The 20,950-nt window shown below is 43.0% G+C and overlaps 1 protein-coding gene across 4 annotated transcripts in view; it reads right to left on the bottom strand.

Annotated features, from left to right (window-relative positions):
* The window catches only part of PLCL2 (phospholipase C like 2), a 148,923-nt gene that overhangs the window by 18,290 nt on the left and 109,683 nt on the right, over positions 1-20,950 (bottom strand). For all 4 annotated transcript variants that reach the window (XM_084754666.1, XM_084754667.1, XM_084754665.1 and 1 more), the window contains one exon: positions 13,767-13,842. In XM_084754666.1, the coding sequence (XP_084610792.1) occupies positions 13,767-13,842 (76 nt within the window). The remainder of the gene's footprint in view (positions 1-13,766; positions 13,843-20,950) is intronic.

Below are 20,950 nucleotides of genomic sequence, written 5' to 3'. Positions count from 1 at the left end.
TTTCACCCTATTCCCCTCCCCGACGTCTGTGACCGAAGGAGACCTCCTCCCTCACTATATAGTCAAAGGCTATCAGGTCTCATCTTGGTAGCCTGCTTATTCTTTCTCCGAGCCATCAGGCCTCCCCACCACAGGGAAGTTATCAAATACGAGGCACCAGAGTTCATGTCCGAGACAGTCCTCGCTCTCCACTCAACTGTGGAGAATGTCCTGTCCATTGGCTAGATCTGAGAAGGGGTTTGATGTTTATTGCATGTATTGTCCTTGGTTGGTGCAGTAGTTTGAGCTGAAGCCCTGGGCCCAAACCCGCCCACCATGATATTCTTGTTGTAGGTTGCTAGGGCCCTCTGGAGCCTTCTATTTCCCCATTCTCCCATTCTTCTCTCACCTAGAGTCCCAAAAGGATGTCCTCATAACTATCCCAATCTCCTGTTTAAAGGATTGAGTGAGCCCTACAGTGGCTGGTGAGAAACCCTGTCTCAGAAAAAGAAGAAAAAAATCAGATAAACAGATAAACAAATATTAAGACTAAGCTGTTCGACCTGCCCCAAATCTGTTTTTAAACCTCCCATTGTTTAGTCATAGGAGAGTGAAGGGTATAGGGAGGAGGAGGTGGGCCAGGGGAAGGGAGGAGGCGTCTGTGGCTGCTGAACGGGGGAGGGCTGTAGCTGCAGCTGCTCTCATACTTTACAGAGCACACAGATCTGAGTGTGGGGCTTCGAGAGCTTGTCAGAGGGTGACTGTCATGGACAGGCCTCTCTGAAAAGTTACAAGGACTAGGGAGAAGATCTCAAACCTCATCACCCACAGTGCACCTAAAATGCAGATCATGGTTGAGGATGTTGGGATGGGTGCAGTCACAGGCATGTTTAACAAGTACTGTGAAGGGTTCCAAGCAACAGGGCAGGGCAAGGGACTAGGAGAGCTGGAGCTGGGACAGACGAGAGAGTATACAGTAGGCTCAGAGTGACAGCACTTGAAGACCTAGGAACTGCATGACTACCAACACTGCCTGCCCTTTAAGGAAAGGGAGGACAGGAAGTGAGGAGGGGCAGAAGGGGGCGGGGGAAGGCAAGAGTCTACTTTTTTTCTTTCTCATCACTGCCTACCTCACACTCTTGAACAATGCTTTCTACATTTTCACTTATTTAAAAATTCTAACATGAAACTTAATGAGGAACATTTACTAGAAGAAGAAGAAGAGGAGGAGGAGGAAGAGGAGGAGGAGGAGGAGGAGGAGGAGGAGGGCAGCTATTTGCCATGTGGGCATTGTAAGAGTACTTTCCTGTTTCTGTCAGTTATACTCAGTTATCTATAATAGCAAAGGATCTCTGCACTTTGGATGAGAGTAATTCTTGACTGTTGAAGTGAAAACAGTATGTGGTCAGGAAATGACACTTAATGATGACATACCACTGGTAAGTGATTTGATTCAAGTCATGCTAGGGTGTACCAAAAGTCATTATTTAAGCATGCCAATTACTTTGCAAGAACAGCCACAGATTTCTAGGTGCATAAACAGCAAACAGAGAATGGAAATTTTTGTTTAAGTAATTAGCTTAACTATTCATTATTTTGCTAGAAAACACAATGGCAAAGTTCTTAGACATCTTATAGCCAAGATGATAAGTAATATTAAAATAGTGACTCAAAAATATATAACAATGACTTTGTTTGAAATCAGAGCCAAAATCTACATATGTGTAAAAACAAGGCAGGATTTTTGTACTAGGAAGCATGCCATACAGAAGATAAAGCCATGTGGCACAATGCAAAATTTACAAGACCAATTGCAGTAATAGATTATTTTAAATTATTTTAATCTCATAAAATAAAGTAAAGGTAATGTCAGACAAATTTACATTTCTGAAAGCCTAAGAAAGCAGTTTTGAGGTTCACTTAAATAGTCATACATACCAAGGCCAACTCCTCCTCCCAAGGGAGGCTGAGGAGGCAAGGCTGTCTGTGGACTGCCTCTCACAGGGGAGCCAGGGACACCTGCAGGCACAGCTCAGTGATGCCTGCTGACAGGCTGGGGTCAGGGTCTCTCAGTTTGTTTCACTTTCTTCAGAAACTGGCCTCAGCTATTCTGCTGGCTGCTCTTACGGTCATCGGGTGGGAGATAGTTCTTACATTTCAAGGAGGAGGTTTCAGGAGCTTTACATTTAATGGAAAAGGCTAGGTAACATTGGTAGATTTCATGTTTAGTTCAAATTAATAACAGGGTATATAATTTTCAAAAGGTCTAATTAAACCACACACACACACACACACACACACACACACACACACACTTTGATAGTAATTTCCAATTCTGCTGTTTTTCTATTTCCCATCACAACTAATACTAAAAACCCACCTTAATCATTCCTAAGTATAAAATACATCATATACACATGTATGTGCATACTATGTTCTTCACATGTCAGAGGCAGGGGATCGTCTCCTCATCCCACTGAAGTCAGAGCCATGTTTCTTAATCAAATTCAACACAGGTGACCTTTTAAAACTCCTGGTTGTAGTTTTGTGTATAAATGCTAAATAAGAGATGAAATACAGCATATAACATATGCCAACTTAAACACTCTTGTACACTGATCTCAGAATGATGTACTTAAAGATTAGTTTTATTTTGCCTTTTACACTATTTAAAGTTATTTTGAAGTTGCCAAATTAAATACAGTAGGCTTTTGCATCCATGGGTTCTGTATCTGTGGATTCAATCAATTCCTGATAGAAAATGTTGCAGCAACACTAACAATTAGTTCTTGACTGAAAATTTACTTTGCTATCTGTGCTTAAAAAGTCCTCTTATCACACAAAATCAAAAGATGGAAACTGAAATCAAAGAGTACAATTTATAAACAGTAGCAAAACTGAACTAGATTGCATAATTTTAATTTAGTTCCAATTCCCCAAATTCTGCATAGTGAACTATTTCCTAGAAGACGGACGATATATGATAGTGACACTGGGACTTAAGTTGAGGTCAACTCATCAACAGTAAAGATGCTATAGAATAACACACTGCCCTGAAAACAAAATGCAAATGCAGCCTCTGATCATTTTCTTTAACTAATTTACACATAGTACATTTAAATATGCAGCCTCGGTTAAGCACTCTGCCCATCCCAGTGTGAGGTCTGCTGTGGGCATGCTGTGGGCACAGGGGCATTTCCTCTTCCTCCTGTGGAGGGAGGTGTGGAAACACCTGGCTACTTCCCAAAGTAGCTTCCCAAAGGGCTCCACTCAGGAGGCTCCTTTTCTTGGCAATCTTCCCAAAACAATCTTGGCATTAACAAAAGCCAAATTATTTTAAGATGGATTTTGAACTGTTAAATCCTATTCCACATGAGACAGACTAGATAAACCAGGTTTCTTAAATATAGCCCCAAAACCAGATGGATGGCAAGATCCCTGTGATGTCAAATCCACAGCAGTACAATTTGTGAATGAGTTATTTGCGACTCTTTCCGTCTGCCAGCATCTTCCATCTGGGTAAATCTAGGTGAGTGAAGTTGCATAACTTGATGCTTTGTGGAATTAACCACCATGCAGAGACATGTGGTTCACTCGGGTGACAGAAGAAGCACTACCGTCAGCCAGACACTCCTCCTGTCCTGTCACAGAGAGACACAGGGGCTACCTGACCACGGATATTGAAACTAGCTCGCTTGTTTCTTTCTTTGGTGAGAGGGTAGAATGCTTCCTTAGCATTAGCAAAGCCCTAGGTTTGTTCTAAAGGATTGGAAAAAATATATGTATGGTATGTAAGTATGTATGTATGTATGTATGTATGTATGTATGTATGTATGTACGTATGCACGCACGCACACCATGCAGAGCCCACCCCACCATGCCCTCTCTGCAATTCTCTTGCATTTTATTTACTTCTGGACAGTATGTACAATTCAACAAGTTAAAAAGCATAAGCCTACCAACCAATACAGGAAGTGCCTTTCCTTTCTCCATCTATCAGTTTTAATGTCCCTCTCTAGATGAGCTGTTAATCTCTCAGGAACCTTCCAGAGAGGAGGTACTATAGCCATCGGCGCTGTTTTTCTAGTCCCATCTTTTAAAACAAATAATGTAAATAATATGTATTTTTATAAAAACCAATATGTACATATTATATGTGCATATAGTATGTGATTAAGTATATGTATATGCACACATACATATTATGACATCTACTGTTCATTACACACATGTATATAATGTACTTTAGGAGGGACTTCTTGTTGAATGTTTAGATTGTTCTCAACATTACAAAGTAAACTTTGCCAAGTATGCAATCATATCTGTACAAAGATCCTTAAAAAAATAGAATTGCTGACTCAAAATAAGTATAATTTGCAGTTCTGAAAATTTCCATATGGCTTTCCTAACTTTGAACCCAACTGACACATGCCAGCTATGAGGTAGCTACCACTCTCCCTGACATCCTCACCAAGCTCTCACAATGTGCACGTACGTATTCTTCAACTTGGACCTGACGGCGGGCAGCCAGCGCCCCTCTGGCATGTCTGGGCCCTGCTGTGGGTCAGCACTCTCACCCGACCGCACGGGCTGCTGCACTGGGCTAGTGCTTATTCTGCATCTCCTGACAGTAAAACACTGGAGGCTCAGATGTCCACAGTCTCACCCCATAGTCACCTTTATATTTATGGTTTCCAAATGTATTACCTCGAGTCTAGACCTCTCTTCAATGCTATACTGGGAAGTCAGTTAGCCAAGTCCCATTTAACTTGACTCCAAACAAACCTGATCTTTCCTCTCAGACTCATACCTGCCTACGTTTCCTACAGTGCTAAATAGCAGCTGCATCACTCAAGAAGGGGACAAAGATCTCAAGCCATCTCACTCCCCTACCATGGGTAATTTACCAGTAAGTACTATCAGCCTAACCTTCAGATTGTTAGTCTGAGCCGCAGAGAAACCGTGGAGTGTGTCTAATAACCACAGCTGCTAACTTAGGAGTTCAATAGAGCCCTGTGACTTTATCCCGGCCTCATCTGCCATGTGATAGCACAGGGGCTTACTGCTCTGTGCAAGCTCTCCAGGCACTGTTCTTGGTGTCTGGAATGTGCTATGAATACACAGACGCTCAAGCCTGAGGACTTTCTACCTTAGACGAAAGGAAACAGATAAGAGTAGCTGGAAGGTAATGACCGTAGAGAAGGCCAGGGAGAGCAAGGCCAGGGGTCTGTGTGAGGATGCTGCTAAGCTTTCAGAGTTGCCCTAGCTTCCTTTCCGCCACTGTGACAAAGTATGCTGACAAAGCAGCTTAGGGGAGAAAGGATTTAGTGCTTCCAGCCCCAGGTGGCAGTCCATCACTGCAGGAAGTCACAGCAGCAGAAGCCTGGAGCCCGCCAGTCCCGTCACATCCCCAGCTGTGAGCACAGAGAAGAGTGCACGTGTGTCCAGCACTCATCTGGCTTTCTTTGCTCTTAAATGATTCAGGACTCAGAGCCAGGGAATGATGCTGCTCGTAATGGGTGACCTCTCATAAGTTAATGTGGAGTGAAGACAATTCCTACAAAACATGTCTACAGCCAACCTGATGCAGACGGTCTCTCACTGAGGCTTGTAACCCAAATGATTCTGGATTATGTCATGTTGACAAAGGAAACCATCAAGAGGGTGAAGGTATCCGCCCGAATCAGACTTGACCATGTCCTGGGATTTCCTGCACTTCCTTCCAGGCCCTTTCTTCAGAAGTGAATTTTGCCATTCAAGCAGCGCCTCCATTTAGATGGTCGCCTGCTCTATATAGGTCTGACCTCACCTCAAGCTTTGCTAAGCTACGTTGACAACAGAGAGCTATGTCCACTTGGTCATTCTACTGTGACCACCTTGTGCACCGCACATGAAATAGGGCTTCAGCAACTAATGCCTGCTTAGGTATTGGGTATCAACAACTAATGCCTGCTTAGGCAAGCACTTCAGGTATTCACATCCCATTGCTGGGAAGAGACAGATCAACCAGCTGATCCCTGGGTGGGTTTCTAAGTACTCAGTGTCCTCACTGCCTATACATTTCCTGACGTCTTCAGGACATGGACAGGAACTGAAACAGGGGCTTTGTAACTGCAAGCGAGGAACACGACGGGGTGACCTGGGGAGCTCTGATGATGGACTTCTAGCAAAGCACAATTACTGTTCCCTGAATTAGACATTGAGGTGTTGTCCTAAAAAAATAAAATCAAACGCACACGCTTTAGCCTTGAATTAAGGTCCCATCACTGGGCCCAACCTGAATTTCCAAACCCAATTTCTTCAGTGTCCTGACTAAGTATTCCCCTTTAGTCAGAACAACGTTCACGTACATTGATGGCACACCTTCATGATGAAGTCCTCTAAGTTTTGCTCACCCAAAATATCCCATTCCTTTAGCAGTTCCAATACCTTATATAGTATTGTAGTTTATATTATTATAAGTATGTCTTATTGTAATGATTTCATTATAAAGATTTGCATTTGAGAGGTTGAAAGTCCCTAGAAATCATCTTTGCTGATTTATCTTGGATCTAATGAGACCTATTATGGCTATGAGTGAATTTGAAGACTATTCTAGTATTTGTGTGAGTAAAGTGACTTGCCTGCGGTCTTGCATTACGGCTTTCAGCTACAGTGGGCAGTCACAGCAGACACAGCACCAAAGCAGCTCTTTACCCAGGGACAGAAGTACAAATTGAGGAGGACTACACCTGGCCCCACCTTCAGCAGCTGTGCAAACCAGCAAGTTGCTATTTAGATGAAAGGAATGTGTTCAGAGACTGTGTTTACAAAGGAAAAGCAGAAGAAGACATAGCCAAACAGTACAGCTTTGGAACTTGATCACAGGGCATGTATGTCATGAAAGGAAAGCCCACTACAACTTCCTTCATCTGTGGCACCAGGGAAATGTCCCAGTGAAACTTGCATACAAAAAGGAGTCAATCTTGCAGGGATAGCTGGCCTATTCCTCAGTCACCCTGACAATCCATGTCTGCTTCTTAGCTGTGTCACTCTGCCCCTGTGAGGGCCAGGGATGCCCCAGAGGGTCTGCTCTCCATTCCCCAGAAAGAACAGTTCTCAAACTGTAGGGTGCTCACAACAGTTTAGTTCCTGAGCAGGGTGAGGTGGTCCCTTTAGAGGGACCAGATCTCCAGGAGCTTCTGAAGGCCTTCTGAAGCATTACCAGTGCAGAGGGTGATGTCGGGGCTGAGTCAGGTGCTGTTTCAGGAGACAGGCTCTCTGAGACCAGCCGCTTGCAAGCTTTGTGCTGTGAATGAGTTGTCACCTTTGTGATCCTTTCCCTTATGATGGGAGAGAGAAAGGAGGCTGAGAAACAGAGCAAGGAACGCTGCAGGCCTTGCTACCTCTCGACTTCCCAAAGCTTTCACTAATGCGTACTAGTCATTTGGAGTTTGTCTCAGAGCAGGCCCGTTGAATGTGTAAGAGAAAGGCTACCTTGAGGTCACTGACAGCCGTTTACCTCATTTCAGGAATGAAGATACATATTAGGTTTCCCAAGGACTTCTGAGTGGTACTTGACATAGCCTCCCAGGGCTTTGTATTCAAAGGGGGTACACTTCACCTTCAGAGGTAGGAAAAGAGTTAAGAAACCATTCCCTCTGTTTCAAAATTCATGTAGATACTCTGTAATTGACACATCCTGGAACATTATATGAAGTGACCTCTCCAATCTGTTAACCTTTTTAAGCAGCAGAACTCAAGTCATTCTAAAACACTGCTCATGCAACTGATCTTAGGCTACTGCACCTAAGCTGATATCAGGGAATTATATGCCACCAAGAAGTAAGTGAGGCAGAGAAGGGCTCAAGAGACAAAAGTCACAGACCAAAACACTGATCAGAAGGCAAGAAGACACCTCCCAGGGAGTAAATCTTTCTTCTGTAAGACAGAGCCGAGAAACACTCAGACATTAGAACGCACGTCAAAGCCTCCTGGGTTTCCTTTTGCAAATCTCTCTAGACAGGACACTAGTGAACTGCTGTTAGCTGGGGTCTTCCTGGTGACTTGTGGTTCTCTGTTCTGGGCTAAACAATGATGTGAGAGAGCCATATGATGCTGGTGACAAATTCCCCATCTGGAATACTCTGAGTTGTAAGGAACTTGTCCACAAATGAAAACAGAGGCTTCCAACTTGAACCCACACCAGATAGGTCTGTCTGACACTCTGCTTATCCTCGCCATACATAAGTGTGCTAGGTCCTCATCTGCTTTAGGTGAGACAAATCTATCCAGGAGTAGATGCCAACAGCTCAGCAGACTAGAAGCATTGCACAGATAGAATAATAAAGCGGTATACAAATGGAAGGTTGGAAACCTAGTGTCAATGAGCAGGAAACGAGAGTTGAATAAAAGGAGATCGAATAGAATTATTAGCATTCATCAAAGGGGAACACAGCAAGTGAGACACAAATGCAGAGTAACGGTCTCCAAGCTGGAGGCTCCTGGGGAAACACTCATAGCCTCCAGAGATGCTACAGATGACTCAGCCATCAGCACAAACCTTTAAAATAAAATCTGACAAATCTTTAAGACAGGTGAGATACACAGGACTCATGATCTGATAGAAGAAACTCTACCAAACAGGTAAGAGAAGGCTTCCACTGTCTGGAGGACTTCACTCCTTCACTCAGATGCTGAGACCAGGGCCTGCCTGTGGGCCTCCAGGAGCTTCTGCACACAGCAGCTGGCTTGGCTGGGTTTGTTTCTGCTGGAACTGAGTGTTCCCTGGACAATCATCCTGAAAGAGTCCAGACCCCTGAGAGACTCATTCTGAGAGAATCCCGGAGACAGGGAGCCAGGCTGTCACACCCAGCCCACAGGCCTCAGCTCACCCTGGGCTTCTGTAGACCGTATGTCCCTGAGACTCACGGTACTGGCTACAACTCCAGGAATGCCTCAGCTTCCGTGTCAGCTCTACCTCTGGATTTCTACTTATTTTTTTTTCCTTCAGATTTCATGTTACTTTGATCAGAGCCCTGCCAAACAGTGTGGAGGCAAATTTCCCTGCCCCCTGAAACCATGACATTCAAGTCCTTTAGCTGATTTGTTTTCCCTTTGTAGAACTTCTGTTCCTATTTCTAGTAACATGTTCAGATTGTTGAGCTCTCAGAGTGTTTCAAGCTTTACCTACAGAATTCTCTGCATGAAGACCAAGACTTTTGTTCTTAATTTTGCTGTCATCAGGACAGAAAGTTCTAGCTGCTTCCTAATACTGCGTTCAGATAGTTCTCTTTCCCCCACCTTACTGGTTTTCTCACAGCAGGGCTCTTCCTCATCCAAGCAGGTGGTCTGCAGTGTGAATGAGACTGCTTCTTAGACAGACCCCCCCAACCATCCCCCCCCCCGCCCCCGCCCAGGGCCACTGCCACCACGCCAGCTTCCTGCAGCTTTCCTGAGGCTGCAGATAAGCAATTATCACTTATTTGGCCAGTGTCACTTATTCAGCTGCTTTCGATTTCTGAAATTTTGCTATTCCTATTCTCTTTGTCTTTATCTATTTTTGTCTTTTAAAAAAAAAGGGAAGAAAGGAAGAAAGAAAAGAAAAGAAAAGAAAAGGCAAGCCCCCTGTGGTCATTTTAATGAGGCTTCAAGAGGAGTAGAAATTAAACAAAGGTATTAATTCTTTAATAGGGAGTACATAATTGATTTAGACTCCTTCAGAGATAACTTTCCATTTAAAATTACTTAATAAAAACACACGTTTCCTTCTATTTTGTTTTTTTTACCTTCATGAAAAAAATCAATTCAGTTATGAGAAAAAAACATAAGTCAAAGCAAAGCTATGGTTTTAGCCATTGAAAGAGAAAAAGAAATAGAGTTGAGAGGCAAAGATTTTTTTCTGGAAGAGTATGACAGATGTTATTGGTGTTTATAAATGTTTTAAAAATAACTTTTATGATACTCTTGCTCTGCAGGTTCCTGCTCAGCTCATGTGTTCCTGAGCACTTGAAAAAGGGTGTGTTCACTTATACACACTCATTCCTGAATAGCCCTGTCATTTATTACTTCTTGGTCTTACTCACACGGTGTTCAGACACTGCCTCTTGCACCACCTTGCACGATCCAGTTTGTAGCTAGCATCTTCAGGTGGCACTGCTGAGCCCTGACTGAACAAGCATCCCCATGCCTGCCCCCTTTCCCATCTGCTCACCCTAAGTTGAGGTCCCCTGTGGTGGTGCTGCCCTGTTGCAGTCTTCTCCTCTGGGTCTTAGGTTTCTCGAAAAATCACACGGTTTTTGCTGTCTCAGAAAAGGGTCTGCCCAGATGGGCTTGGTGGCATGCACCTGTAATCCCAGCACTCTGAAGGCAGAGGCAGGCGATCACTGTGAGTCCAGGACAGCCAAGGCTACACAGAGAAACCCTGTCTCGAAAAACCGAAAAACAAAAACAAAATCTGCCCTCTTCCTAGAATCAAGTATTCTATTCCTCCTCACCTCACGTTTTCCATTTCCTAGCTCTACCTTAAGAAAAGTAATAAAGTGCATGCGTGTGTGCATGTGTGTGTGCGCGCGCGCACATGTGTTTTAACATCTTACCCCTCACTGAGTACTTCATATTCCTAGGAACAGAGTTTTCTTATGAAAATTTCCCCTAATTCTCTCTGCCACCAGCTTCTCCTGAAAGAATAAGCTGCAGAGGCCTTGCCACCCGTCAGTGCTGTGCCCACGGCTTATTCTCTTGCCCTGCGTGTCTCCGTCCCCTAGGGACCTGCAGATTGCTAGTCCCGTGTCCCCTCCCCCCCCCCCCATGGCTGGAGGTTTTTCATTAGAAAGAGAACCTTGCCTGCCCAACTCCTGCTCCACTTAACACCAACCATACATTTCTCACCCTCAAAATCTGTTACAGTTCGAGGAGCCCAAGCCTAGGAGCACTTCTTAAAAAGTGACTGTGGTACGTGCTGACCAGAACTCCTATCTTCACTGAATTGTTTAAATGAACTGTTATCCAATACAAGTATAAAGTTATGTTTAAATGACAGAGACACTTCTCAGTTCCTTCTCAGGACACTTTGGTGACCTGTACCTTCCTTCCTAAGACTGATGTTCTATAAGCAGAGTTTCTGAAGTACAATCTTACACAGACGCATTTGAACTCAGTACAGATTAGCAATTCTTTATATGACTAATGATCATACGTGTCCTTACACCATATGTAAATATGAGAAATAGAGACCAGGGCTCTCAGTATTCCTGCGTAGGTGGCAAGGGAACCAAGAGGTAACCTTGGTTTGCCTCTTAATATCTTTATGCCCAGGGCACCTGGAGCCTAACACGGTGGTCATTCTCTGCTCCCCACCAGAATAACTCCTGGACTATGACACTCCGCCAAGTATAGCAAGCATTTCCTTATTAAAAGGACAACAACAAAAGCCCATTATAGAAGAAATTATCAAATTTCATGAACCACTGAATCTGCAAAACTGACATAATCAAATCATTGAATTAATAAATAGTTCCTGTTTAAAATTCCACAAAATTCAAAATACCCATGCATGTGTTTAACAGAATACTTAGTAAAATTAAAATCACATTTTGTCAGTTAGCATTCAAGCCCCACTCTTCACAGAATGTTACAACAGATGTCTTTGGGTTAGATACAGAGTGGAACAATATACAATCTTGGTGCTGCAGGAAGCTATCCTGCTCAGAAGATGGAATACATTAATAAAATGCACACAGTATTTGAAGTTCTATCAACTGGAGGAAACTAGTGGGGGGGAGGACTGGACAGAGTGCTGTAGTAACAGCCCTAGAATCATGAAAGAGCTTCAGCAACACTGGGCAATTCCAAAGGCACCGCAAGCTGGCAGCGGGCGAAGGGCAGCCTGTGACACGTGACAGGGGAGAATATGCAGGAAAAGCAAGAGTAAGGACAGCCTGCCGGTGGCAAGTCACTGCTTTCCCAAGCACCTTCCCAAGACCGCCAATAGCGCCACTCTGATCTTGCCCTTTAAAATTCTCTGTACGCAGCTGTTTAGCCTTTCAGCTGTCGCCCTCCTGTTTTCCTCAAAACATCAATGGCTCTGCATCACTTCATGAGTGAGCTGAGACTACTGACACACCGAGTGTTCAACCTTTTCATATCTTCTGCATGATTTGAAGATTCTAGAAGGATAAAACTAGACTTATTTAATTTCCACATTTTAGTTTTCAAGAGCTACCAAGAGAGCCTTATACATATAGACGTTCAAGACATATTTATTAAATGTAGGAGCAGATGGCATGTGGTAAATCTTATATAATATTGGCAAAACGGTAGGGGACTTAGTTGATGGCCTTGTTTGTGAAGTGAGGAGATCAGAATTACATCCAGACACCATGGTAACCTAATTCATGATTCTGTGTGGGATAATGATATGCCCAAATGGCATTTGGATAGATCTTGTAGGGAGAATAGCATGGAAAGGGCTAGAAATAAAAACGCCATTTTGCTAACAGTATTTTACTGAGTGAAAAAAGCTGAGGATTTGAGAATTTGTTGATTAGTCACAAATATGAATATTCATTAGCTAAATACCAAAAGTTTCACGCTATTTAACTCATTTACAAAAAAAGTGACTTTTAAAAAGCACAGCAATTGTAAAAAAATCTCTTTATTTTAAACAAATCTCAGAAGTATGGTCGGCCTTATTTAAAGCAAAATAGTCTTCATGTTAGAACCTTCCAACATGACACTTAAAACAGATGGTTTCTGATTTATGAAGGCTCAAATTTGTGATTTTTTTAAAAAACCTTATCAGGGAGTGAAAGTGGAAAGAATATGTGGTTAAAGTTTTGATGTTGCCCCCTTCCCCGTCTTGGTATCATATTCTCTCACAAGGCTGGGCGGCAGCAACAGGCTGTGGCTCCTAGCAGACACGTGTTCACGGGCAACAGCCTATGCTCTGCAGTGAACTATGCTACTAAGCCACACTGCTCGTCAGGGCGGCCAGTTCAGTGCATTTTTACTATAGAGATTCTCTACTATAGAGAATTAAGTTGACAAGAAGTTCACTGCAACAAAATCTCATTGTCTGTTGGGGATGTTTACATAAGCAGAATTTATACCCATAGTACATTTTTTGTTAAACTGGCAATCTATCAAACACCTAAAAATGCGAACACACTAAGCAGCTGTAAAGGGGGCCTGTCCTCACTGTTAAGAGCCACTCCTTGGGGCTGGAGACATGGCTCGGTGGTCAAGAGCCCTCGCTGCTCTTCCAGAGGGCCTGGGTTCAATTCCAAGCACCCATATGGCAGCTCACAGTCTGTAATTCCAGCTCCAGGGGATCTGCTCAGTCTCTCTCACCACATTAGACACTCACAGGTAACTGACAGGAGGGCTGCCAACAAACCCAGACCTAAGGAAGAGATTAACACAGGCTTTCAATCATAGCTCCATGTTAGAACTGCCTAGAGATTTTGAGTTTTGGAAGCAAGGCCCCACTATGTAGGCCAGCCTGGCCTTAAATTCACCATCCTCCTATCCCAGAATCCCAAAGGCTGGGATTACAGGTGTAAACCACTATGCTCAGATCATGTGCAGATTTGTAGTAGTTATGAATCTTCCAGCCGACACTTGAGACCAATGTTGGTGCACCCAGGTGAATCCGTTATCTGGGGCTGAGAACCGCTGAGTTAGTGTTTTCTTTAGCCATGGAAAAATAATTGTTTTATTTTTCTTCTTGTGAGAGTATCAAAAATATGACATGATTGTGAGGAAAACAGATGGTGGTCTTGCTTTTGTTTAAAGGAGCGTTCACTCACCTGCCTTCTGACAATGCACAATCTTTTCGTACACAGCATCTGCATTTTCAATCAGTGCCTTGAGGGACTGGATCATCTGTAAAAGGAACATCCAGACATGAGATCACAGCTGACAGCCAGGTCTCTTCCTGCCATAGCATACCAGACCTGTCTACAAACAGGATGTTCTGCTCCGGAGGCTGGGGTTCACATGTAGGTAAAAATTGATAAAAATCATACATCTTCACCTGTTTACACGATACTGACTAGATCTGCAGTCCAGGTATAGTTAGGCTGGTAAACACTGAGCTTGCCCAGAGGCACTAATGAGTGAAGTTATACATAAGGAGGTACGTGCAACCTATCTAAGGCATCTAAGGGGTTTTGGTTTATCTGTTTTGTTTTTTGAGATATGGTCCAGTGTTGCCTGGAACTCATTAGGTGACCCAAATGGCTTTAAAACTGGACACATTTCCCACCTCAACCTTCTTGTGCTGGTGTTATAAGAAGGAGCCACTGTGCCTGGCTTTGATCTAAGTTTTAAAACCCCTCTCCCTTTATAGTGATCATTTTACAAACAGCTCTAACACTTAGAAACTTTCACCCACTTTAGTCAAAATGTCTTCATATAAAAATTAAAAACTTCAACAGAGATAGGGATGCAGTAGTGCAGTAAAACACTCACTGAGCATACACAAAGCTTAGAGTTCAGTCTCTAGCAGCAGCACATGCATGCATGTGCACACAGAGAAAGAGGAGGACGAGGAGAGGGAGGCGAAACCACTAGCAGCAGCATGTGATACCATTAGAAACACTATTCAACATATCCCATCTTCCAATGTTTCTGTCAATAGTTTTATTCAGAACCCACCTGAAGGACTAGGAGTTCGACAGATTCCCTGGTAGGCAGACAGACAGGGAGAGGGGACATGACTAGGTGATAAAGATGGTGAACTTCCAAGGTGGCTGGGTTCTTCCTCACCCTTCTGACTTGAGACAAAACCTGGCCACTTAAAACAAAGGCCTTGTAGATTTTTTTCCTGCCAGTAGAGCCCCTGCTGATTGTTGACTGTCTCAACAAGTTCAAGGCCAGATCAGGACACGGCAGCACAACGGTTCTGAGCCAATCAGTCATCAGGTCTTCCTACAGACTAACCAACCCTAAATTAGGAGAGGAAGACCCTTCAGAGATTTTAAAAGATAAGCCTGGAGAAGAAACCACTTTTGGGCTCCTACATGTCCCTCTCTGCTTTCAGAGGTTTTTGTTTTCTTTTTTCTGTTTTTCTGTGTGCCTGATGTATGTGTGTGCTTCCTCAAGCCCAATAAGGGTTTTCTCCATCTGGATTTTGTCTGCTGTGTTCAACATTTCTTCCCTGCTACCTGTTTAGCTCAGCAAATGGACTAAAGAAGCAAGCTGGAGTAGACAGTCTAGTATCTAATAAAATAGACTTTTAACCAAAATTACTAGATGTAGCTGATGGGCATCTCAGGCTTCATGTGGATCCCCTAGTACCAGGGAGCGGGAGCTGTCTCTGACATGGACTCTGTTGCCTGATTTCTGACCACTTCCCTCTGCCGAGGCTGCCTTGGAAGAGGATGAACTCCATCCTGATTTAATATGCTGAGTTGGGTTGGTGAGGGGTGGGGGGTACTACCCTTTTCTGAGGAATGGGGAAGGAGTGGGGGAGGGAGCCGGGAGGAAGGGGAGAGGGAGGGAGGGACCAGGAGGAGAGGAAGAAGGGGGCTATGATCAGGATGTAAGGTGAATAAATTAATTAATTAATTTAAAAAAAACAGTGGCTCAATGTAGACACTTGCAAATGGTGTATGCCATAGCTGAGTCTCCATTAACACAGGAGGCCTGGCAGAGCATTTTCTGCTAGCTCAAAATGAGCGGAATGCGTATGCCTTCTGCTCTTATGTTCACTGGCAATGCTGCCAGCACATTACTAATCTCAGTGGTACTTGGAAAGTCTGCTGTGATGAAGCTCAAAGAACCAACAAACCACACTGCTGTTATCAGAAGCACCTTCCAGGGAAAAGAACCACCAAAGTTAAATCATTCTACACCTTTCAGTTTTAAAATACATCCAAGGCTTGACAATTCCTTGAGAGATATCTCAAAGGTATGGACTGGGAAATTTTTCTGTCTCCTATGCTTGGAGAGAGGAGAGAAGAGAGAGGGACAGAGGGACAGAAGGACAGAGGGAGAGAGAGGGAGAGGGGGAGACAGGGAGAGGGGGGAACAGAGGGGAGGGAAGGAGGGGGGGGAAGACACAGCGAGAGAGTTAAGTTATCTAGGTGTGTAGGCAGAGTTTCTTTTGCCCTTGAACAATCCTTTCCTGAGATCCATGTGCTAGGATCTGAGCTAAGTGCTTAGGCAGAATTAAGAAATGCTGTTGACTCTGAGACTAATGAACAATTACACTGCACTGCTACTCCGGCCAGTGAGCTACTGCTGGGGCACAGTATTTGTTAGGCCCAGCCCTTTGGTAGGGTATGTAAAGATATCCATGCTGATATGTACATAGGGATCTGTGCGTGGCTCATGTTCAAGCACAGGATCCTTGCTGATGATGGTGGTGATCATGTCCTGTATTTCTCCTAAGCAGTGTATACAAAGGAAGGTGGTTAATACTTGGGTGGAGAACAGAGTTTGGTCTGTAAGTAAACAGCAGCAGACACACACAGAACATGTTAAAGGGGAATTCCAGAGGGGAAGCATCCTGAAAGAAAGAGGCACACAGTAAACAATAAGCATAGCCAGCAGGAAGAAAACACTTGCAGTCCTTAACCAACCACATTTACTCTGTCACAGCTGTCAGCAAAGGTCTGCATTGATTTTTTCTTTTTAAAAATATTTTATTAATTTATTCATATTATGTCTCAATTGTTAGCCCATCCCTTGTATCCTCCCATTCCTCCCTCCCTCCCACTTTCCCCCTACTCCCCTCCCCAATGTCTGTGACTGAGGGGGACCTCCTCCCCCTATAAATGATCATAGGGTATCAAGTCTCTTCTTGGTAGCCTGCTATCCTTCCTCTGAGTGCTGCCAGGCCTCCCCATCAAGGGGGCGTGGTCAAAAATGGGGCACCAGAGTTTATATGAAAGTCAGACCTCCCTCTCCACTCAATGGTGGAGAATGTCCTGTCCATTGGCTAGGTCTGGGTAGGGGTTCAAAGTTTACTGCCTATATTGTCCTTGTATGGTGTCTTAGTTTGAGCAGGACCCCAGGACCTAGATCTGCCCGTCATAATGTTCTTCTTGTAGGTTTCCAGGACCCTCTGGATCCTTCTATTTCCCCATTCTCCCATGTTTCTCTTACCTAAAGTCCCAATAGGATATCCTCCCCTCTGACTCACTCCTCACTCTCCTGGTAAGTAAAGTCTTTCATGGGACATACCCCTTGGGCTAGTATCTCGATATAAGTGAGTATATACCATTTGTCTCTTTTTGCTTCTGGATGAACACACTCATTATCATAATTTCTAGTTCAATCCCTTTGCCCACAAATTTCAGGAATTCCTTATTTTTAATAGCTGAATAGTATTCCATAGTGTAAATGTACCACAGTTTCTTTATTCATTCTTCTACTGAGGGACACTGAGGCTGTTTCCATATTCTGGCTATTATGAATAAGGCTGCTATGAACATGGTTGAGCATATGTCCCTGTTGTGTGGTAGAGCAATTTCTGGATGTATTCCAAGGAGTGGAATAGCTGGGTCTTGAGGAAGCTCTATTTCCATTTTTCTGAGAAAGCACCAGATAGATTTCCAAAGTGGCTGTACTAGTTTGCATTCCCACCAGCAATGAAGGAGTGTTCCTCTCTCTCCACATCCTCGCCAGCATGAGGTGTCGCTTGAGTTTTTGATCTTAGCCATTCTGATGAGTGTAAGATGGAATCTCAGTGTCATTTTGATTTGCATTTCTCTGATGACTAACGAGGCTGAGCATTTCTTTAAGTGTTTCTCAGCCATTTGATATTTCTCTGTTGAGAATTCTCTGTTTAGTTCCGAGCCCCATTTCTCAATTGGGTTATTTGGTGTGGTGGTGTTTAAGTCTGCACTGATTTGTAAAGGAATTTTAATCCAGCAATTTGTGTGATCCCACTGGAATACAGAGACACCCTTAGTATACATCTTTTATCCCCCTAGCTGGAATACAGACATGCCTTTAATCCTAAACAATGACATCTAATTGAGGGACAAAGTGATGAATCAGAGAAAGACTTGACAGAATGAGTCAGAGATAGATATGCCCAACTCTCATGAGAACAGAAAGGGGAAACTATTTAAGAGCAGCACAGAGACAATAAAGAGTAACACAATACAGTAGAGTTGGTGCAGTACAGTTTGGTACAGTTTGGTTGAGTTTGGTGCAGGAAGTCTGGTGGAGCTCAGTTCATGGAGTTCAGCGGCAGTTTTTCCAAGCAGAGCAAATCAGTCAGAAGCTGAAAAAAGCTGATTTAGTCAGCTTGGAGAGGAGTTTGAGCCAAAATAGCTGAATTGAACCAGTTAACCAGAGTTCAGAAAGAGCTAGAAAGGGTGAGCTTATTCAGCAGTAAATCTCAGAGGCTGAAAACATTGTAGGCCTACATTAGCAGATGAAGACTGAAAGCTGAAGCCTTCAAGGTCTGGGCTTGCAGAAGATTAGACTGTACAGAAGCTAGAAGCTTCTAGGCCTAAGCTTGGGGATATTTAGGTAGAAATGCTCTGGGCTCAGCCCAAGCCATGTATCCTAATAAAAACAATAAAGCTTGGGTGTGGCTATCATTTCATCTCACTATCTGAGGAAATAAAAATGCCATTTACACTATTTCCTTTGGAAGGAAGAATCAGTAGTTTATATAGGATTGTATCTTTTTACAGTTTGGGGGTATTTACAATTAAATTAATATTTGGTAAAGATTAGTCCCTGGTCCTAGTCCAGAGATTAGAATTCACTAACCTACAACCCTGCAGCCTTTACATACTCAATGCCAGAGCCTTGGATCCTTCTGGGAAGCCCTGCGCTGTAGGAGGCAAGACTGTCCCAGGCCAGAAGAGAGGGCTAAGTGTGTCCTAAGGACACTGCTGTCTTCTTTCTATTCCACTGGCCGTTATGATGGAGTGGAAAACATGTGGCTCTGAGGAGTCTGCGGGCGCAGGAGAATGATTCAATACGAAGCAATTCCTACCTGGGTCGGCTGCTTTACAGCCAGCTGCAATTACAGTATGAACGCTGGCTGGATGAATCAAGGCATAAAGCATTCACACCTCCTCCATACAAAGGGTAAGTGCTATGTCTCACAGGCCTGCTCACATGATCCTTGTGAGGAAGTAGGGTTTTTAGCCTCGAAGATGTGAACAGCAAAGGGCCATCTGAGAGGTAAGCCACTTTCTTAGGGCCGTCTGGCACTGAAACTGATAAGTGGGTCGGCAGTCCATTTGCTTTCAAAGCCTGCGACTGTTGTATAACATCACAGTCTTCTGAGTAGCGCCCTACTCAAGTAAAGAGGGAAAGGCACTCCAATCAGACGGGTATTCAAAACAGGCAACTGTGTCACTTCTCAGTGGAATGCAGAAAGGAAGCATCATGTCCATTACTAACACGGATCAAAGTCACTGGTTTTCTTCTTAAATTTTAAAGTTTGTTTCCTCCATGCTAGAGAGATCACAGAACTTGTCATGCTGTGCAAAGATACTGTTATTGAACTTCAATACCAAAACCATCTTTTCAAATGATGTTTCAATATAACATCAAGAAAATATGTGTTTGAAATATTATAGTGGGCCTGGAGAGATGGCTCAGAAGATAAGAGATCTGCCTGCTCTTCCAAAGGTCCCTAGTTCAACTCCCAGCAACCACATGGTGGCTCATAATCATCCATAGTGAGATCTGGTCCCTTCTTGTGGCCTGCAGCATACATGGTGCAAAATACTGTATAAATAATAAGTAAATCTTTAAAAATATAAAAAATAAATAAAATATTATAGCAATAAGCAAATTACTTAACAATTTATTATTATAAAATAATAATACAATTTATACATAATGTCAAAGCACTAGGATAAACATCGCAGATCAGAGTGCAGACAAAAGCAGATGTGTGGGGAATAACATCAAGCACGGAGCCAAATGACTAAGTTCCCTTAAGTTATCCTATCTTCCCTGTGTGTATTACATTGATATGTCAATAGTATACAAGGCTGGGTATAGAGGTTGATTTTATAAGCATTACTTACAAAACTGCAAGTGAATTAGTTTCATCAATCTCTATTCAGCGTAGAGGTATGAGGCTTGGCACAGAAGTCAGACACTCACTGCCAGGTGGAGTAACCAGCCATATGGTCATGAACATTATTTATTCAGTACAAAATACTGTTATACAGTCACTGCTAATGGATTTTCTATTAGTGACTTGTTTACTAGTAGCTCCTAAATTTCTAACACTAATGCATTAGGAAAGTCTCAGAAATACATCTAATAAATCTGTTCAACTCTAATATAAGGTTATAATACATAACTAAAGCACATAGAAAGAAAGTTTCAACTAAAAGTAAAGAAAAAGTTAAAATTTATATTTTATTAAACTTGAAAAAAATCAGAAATTCCTTTTATAAGAGAAGTATGCTGTGAAAATAACTCCCAGGTTAACCTAAGGTCTGTAAGTAAAACCATGAGAAAAACTTACTACATATCATAGCACTGAGTTGCTATAGATTATGGCTTTATTTTTTGTTTTGAAACTTGTTTCTCAACAATTAAGAGAATTCTGGTTTTGGAATAAGAATGTTATGGTTTCATATGAGTATTTTATATCTGATTTTTAGATTATTCCTGTCACTTAAGTGTTTCCTTTCCTCTTTATTTTTTTATTCATTTATGACATTCCATTCCCAGGTTTCAGCACAAAATGAATGAAAAAAGAAGTAAAAAAGAAAAAAAAACAGGTATAGTGGAGGAGATGGTTTATTATAGATAAAGTGGAGAGCAGAGTGAGAACCAGGGATGTTTGGGAGAATCCAGAGTGGACATGACCACAGTGAGCTGGGCCATCTGAGCAAAGGGGGGAGGGGAAATGGTGAGGGTTGAAATCTAACACTAAGGAACACAGGACATTCTCACTAAATACAAGACTAGTTTGCCATTTTCTTTGGGTGATAAAAATTTCCATAATATCTTATGAATTTTAGATTTGTACTCTTCTCTTCTCTGAAAATCT

Source organism: Acomys minous (genome assembly GCF_964271855.1).
Source record: "Acomys minous genome assembly, chromosome: 13".
NCBI lineage: Eukaryota > Metazoa > Chordata > Mammalia > Rodentia > Muridae > Acomys > Acomys minous.
The sequence above is the reverse complement of the archived record's forward strand: the minus strand, read 5'-3'. Positions and strand labels throughout refer to the sequence as shown.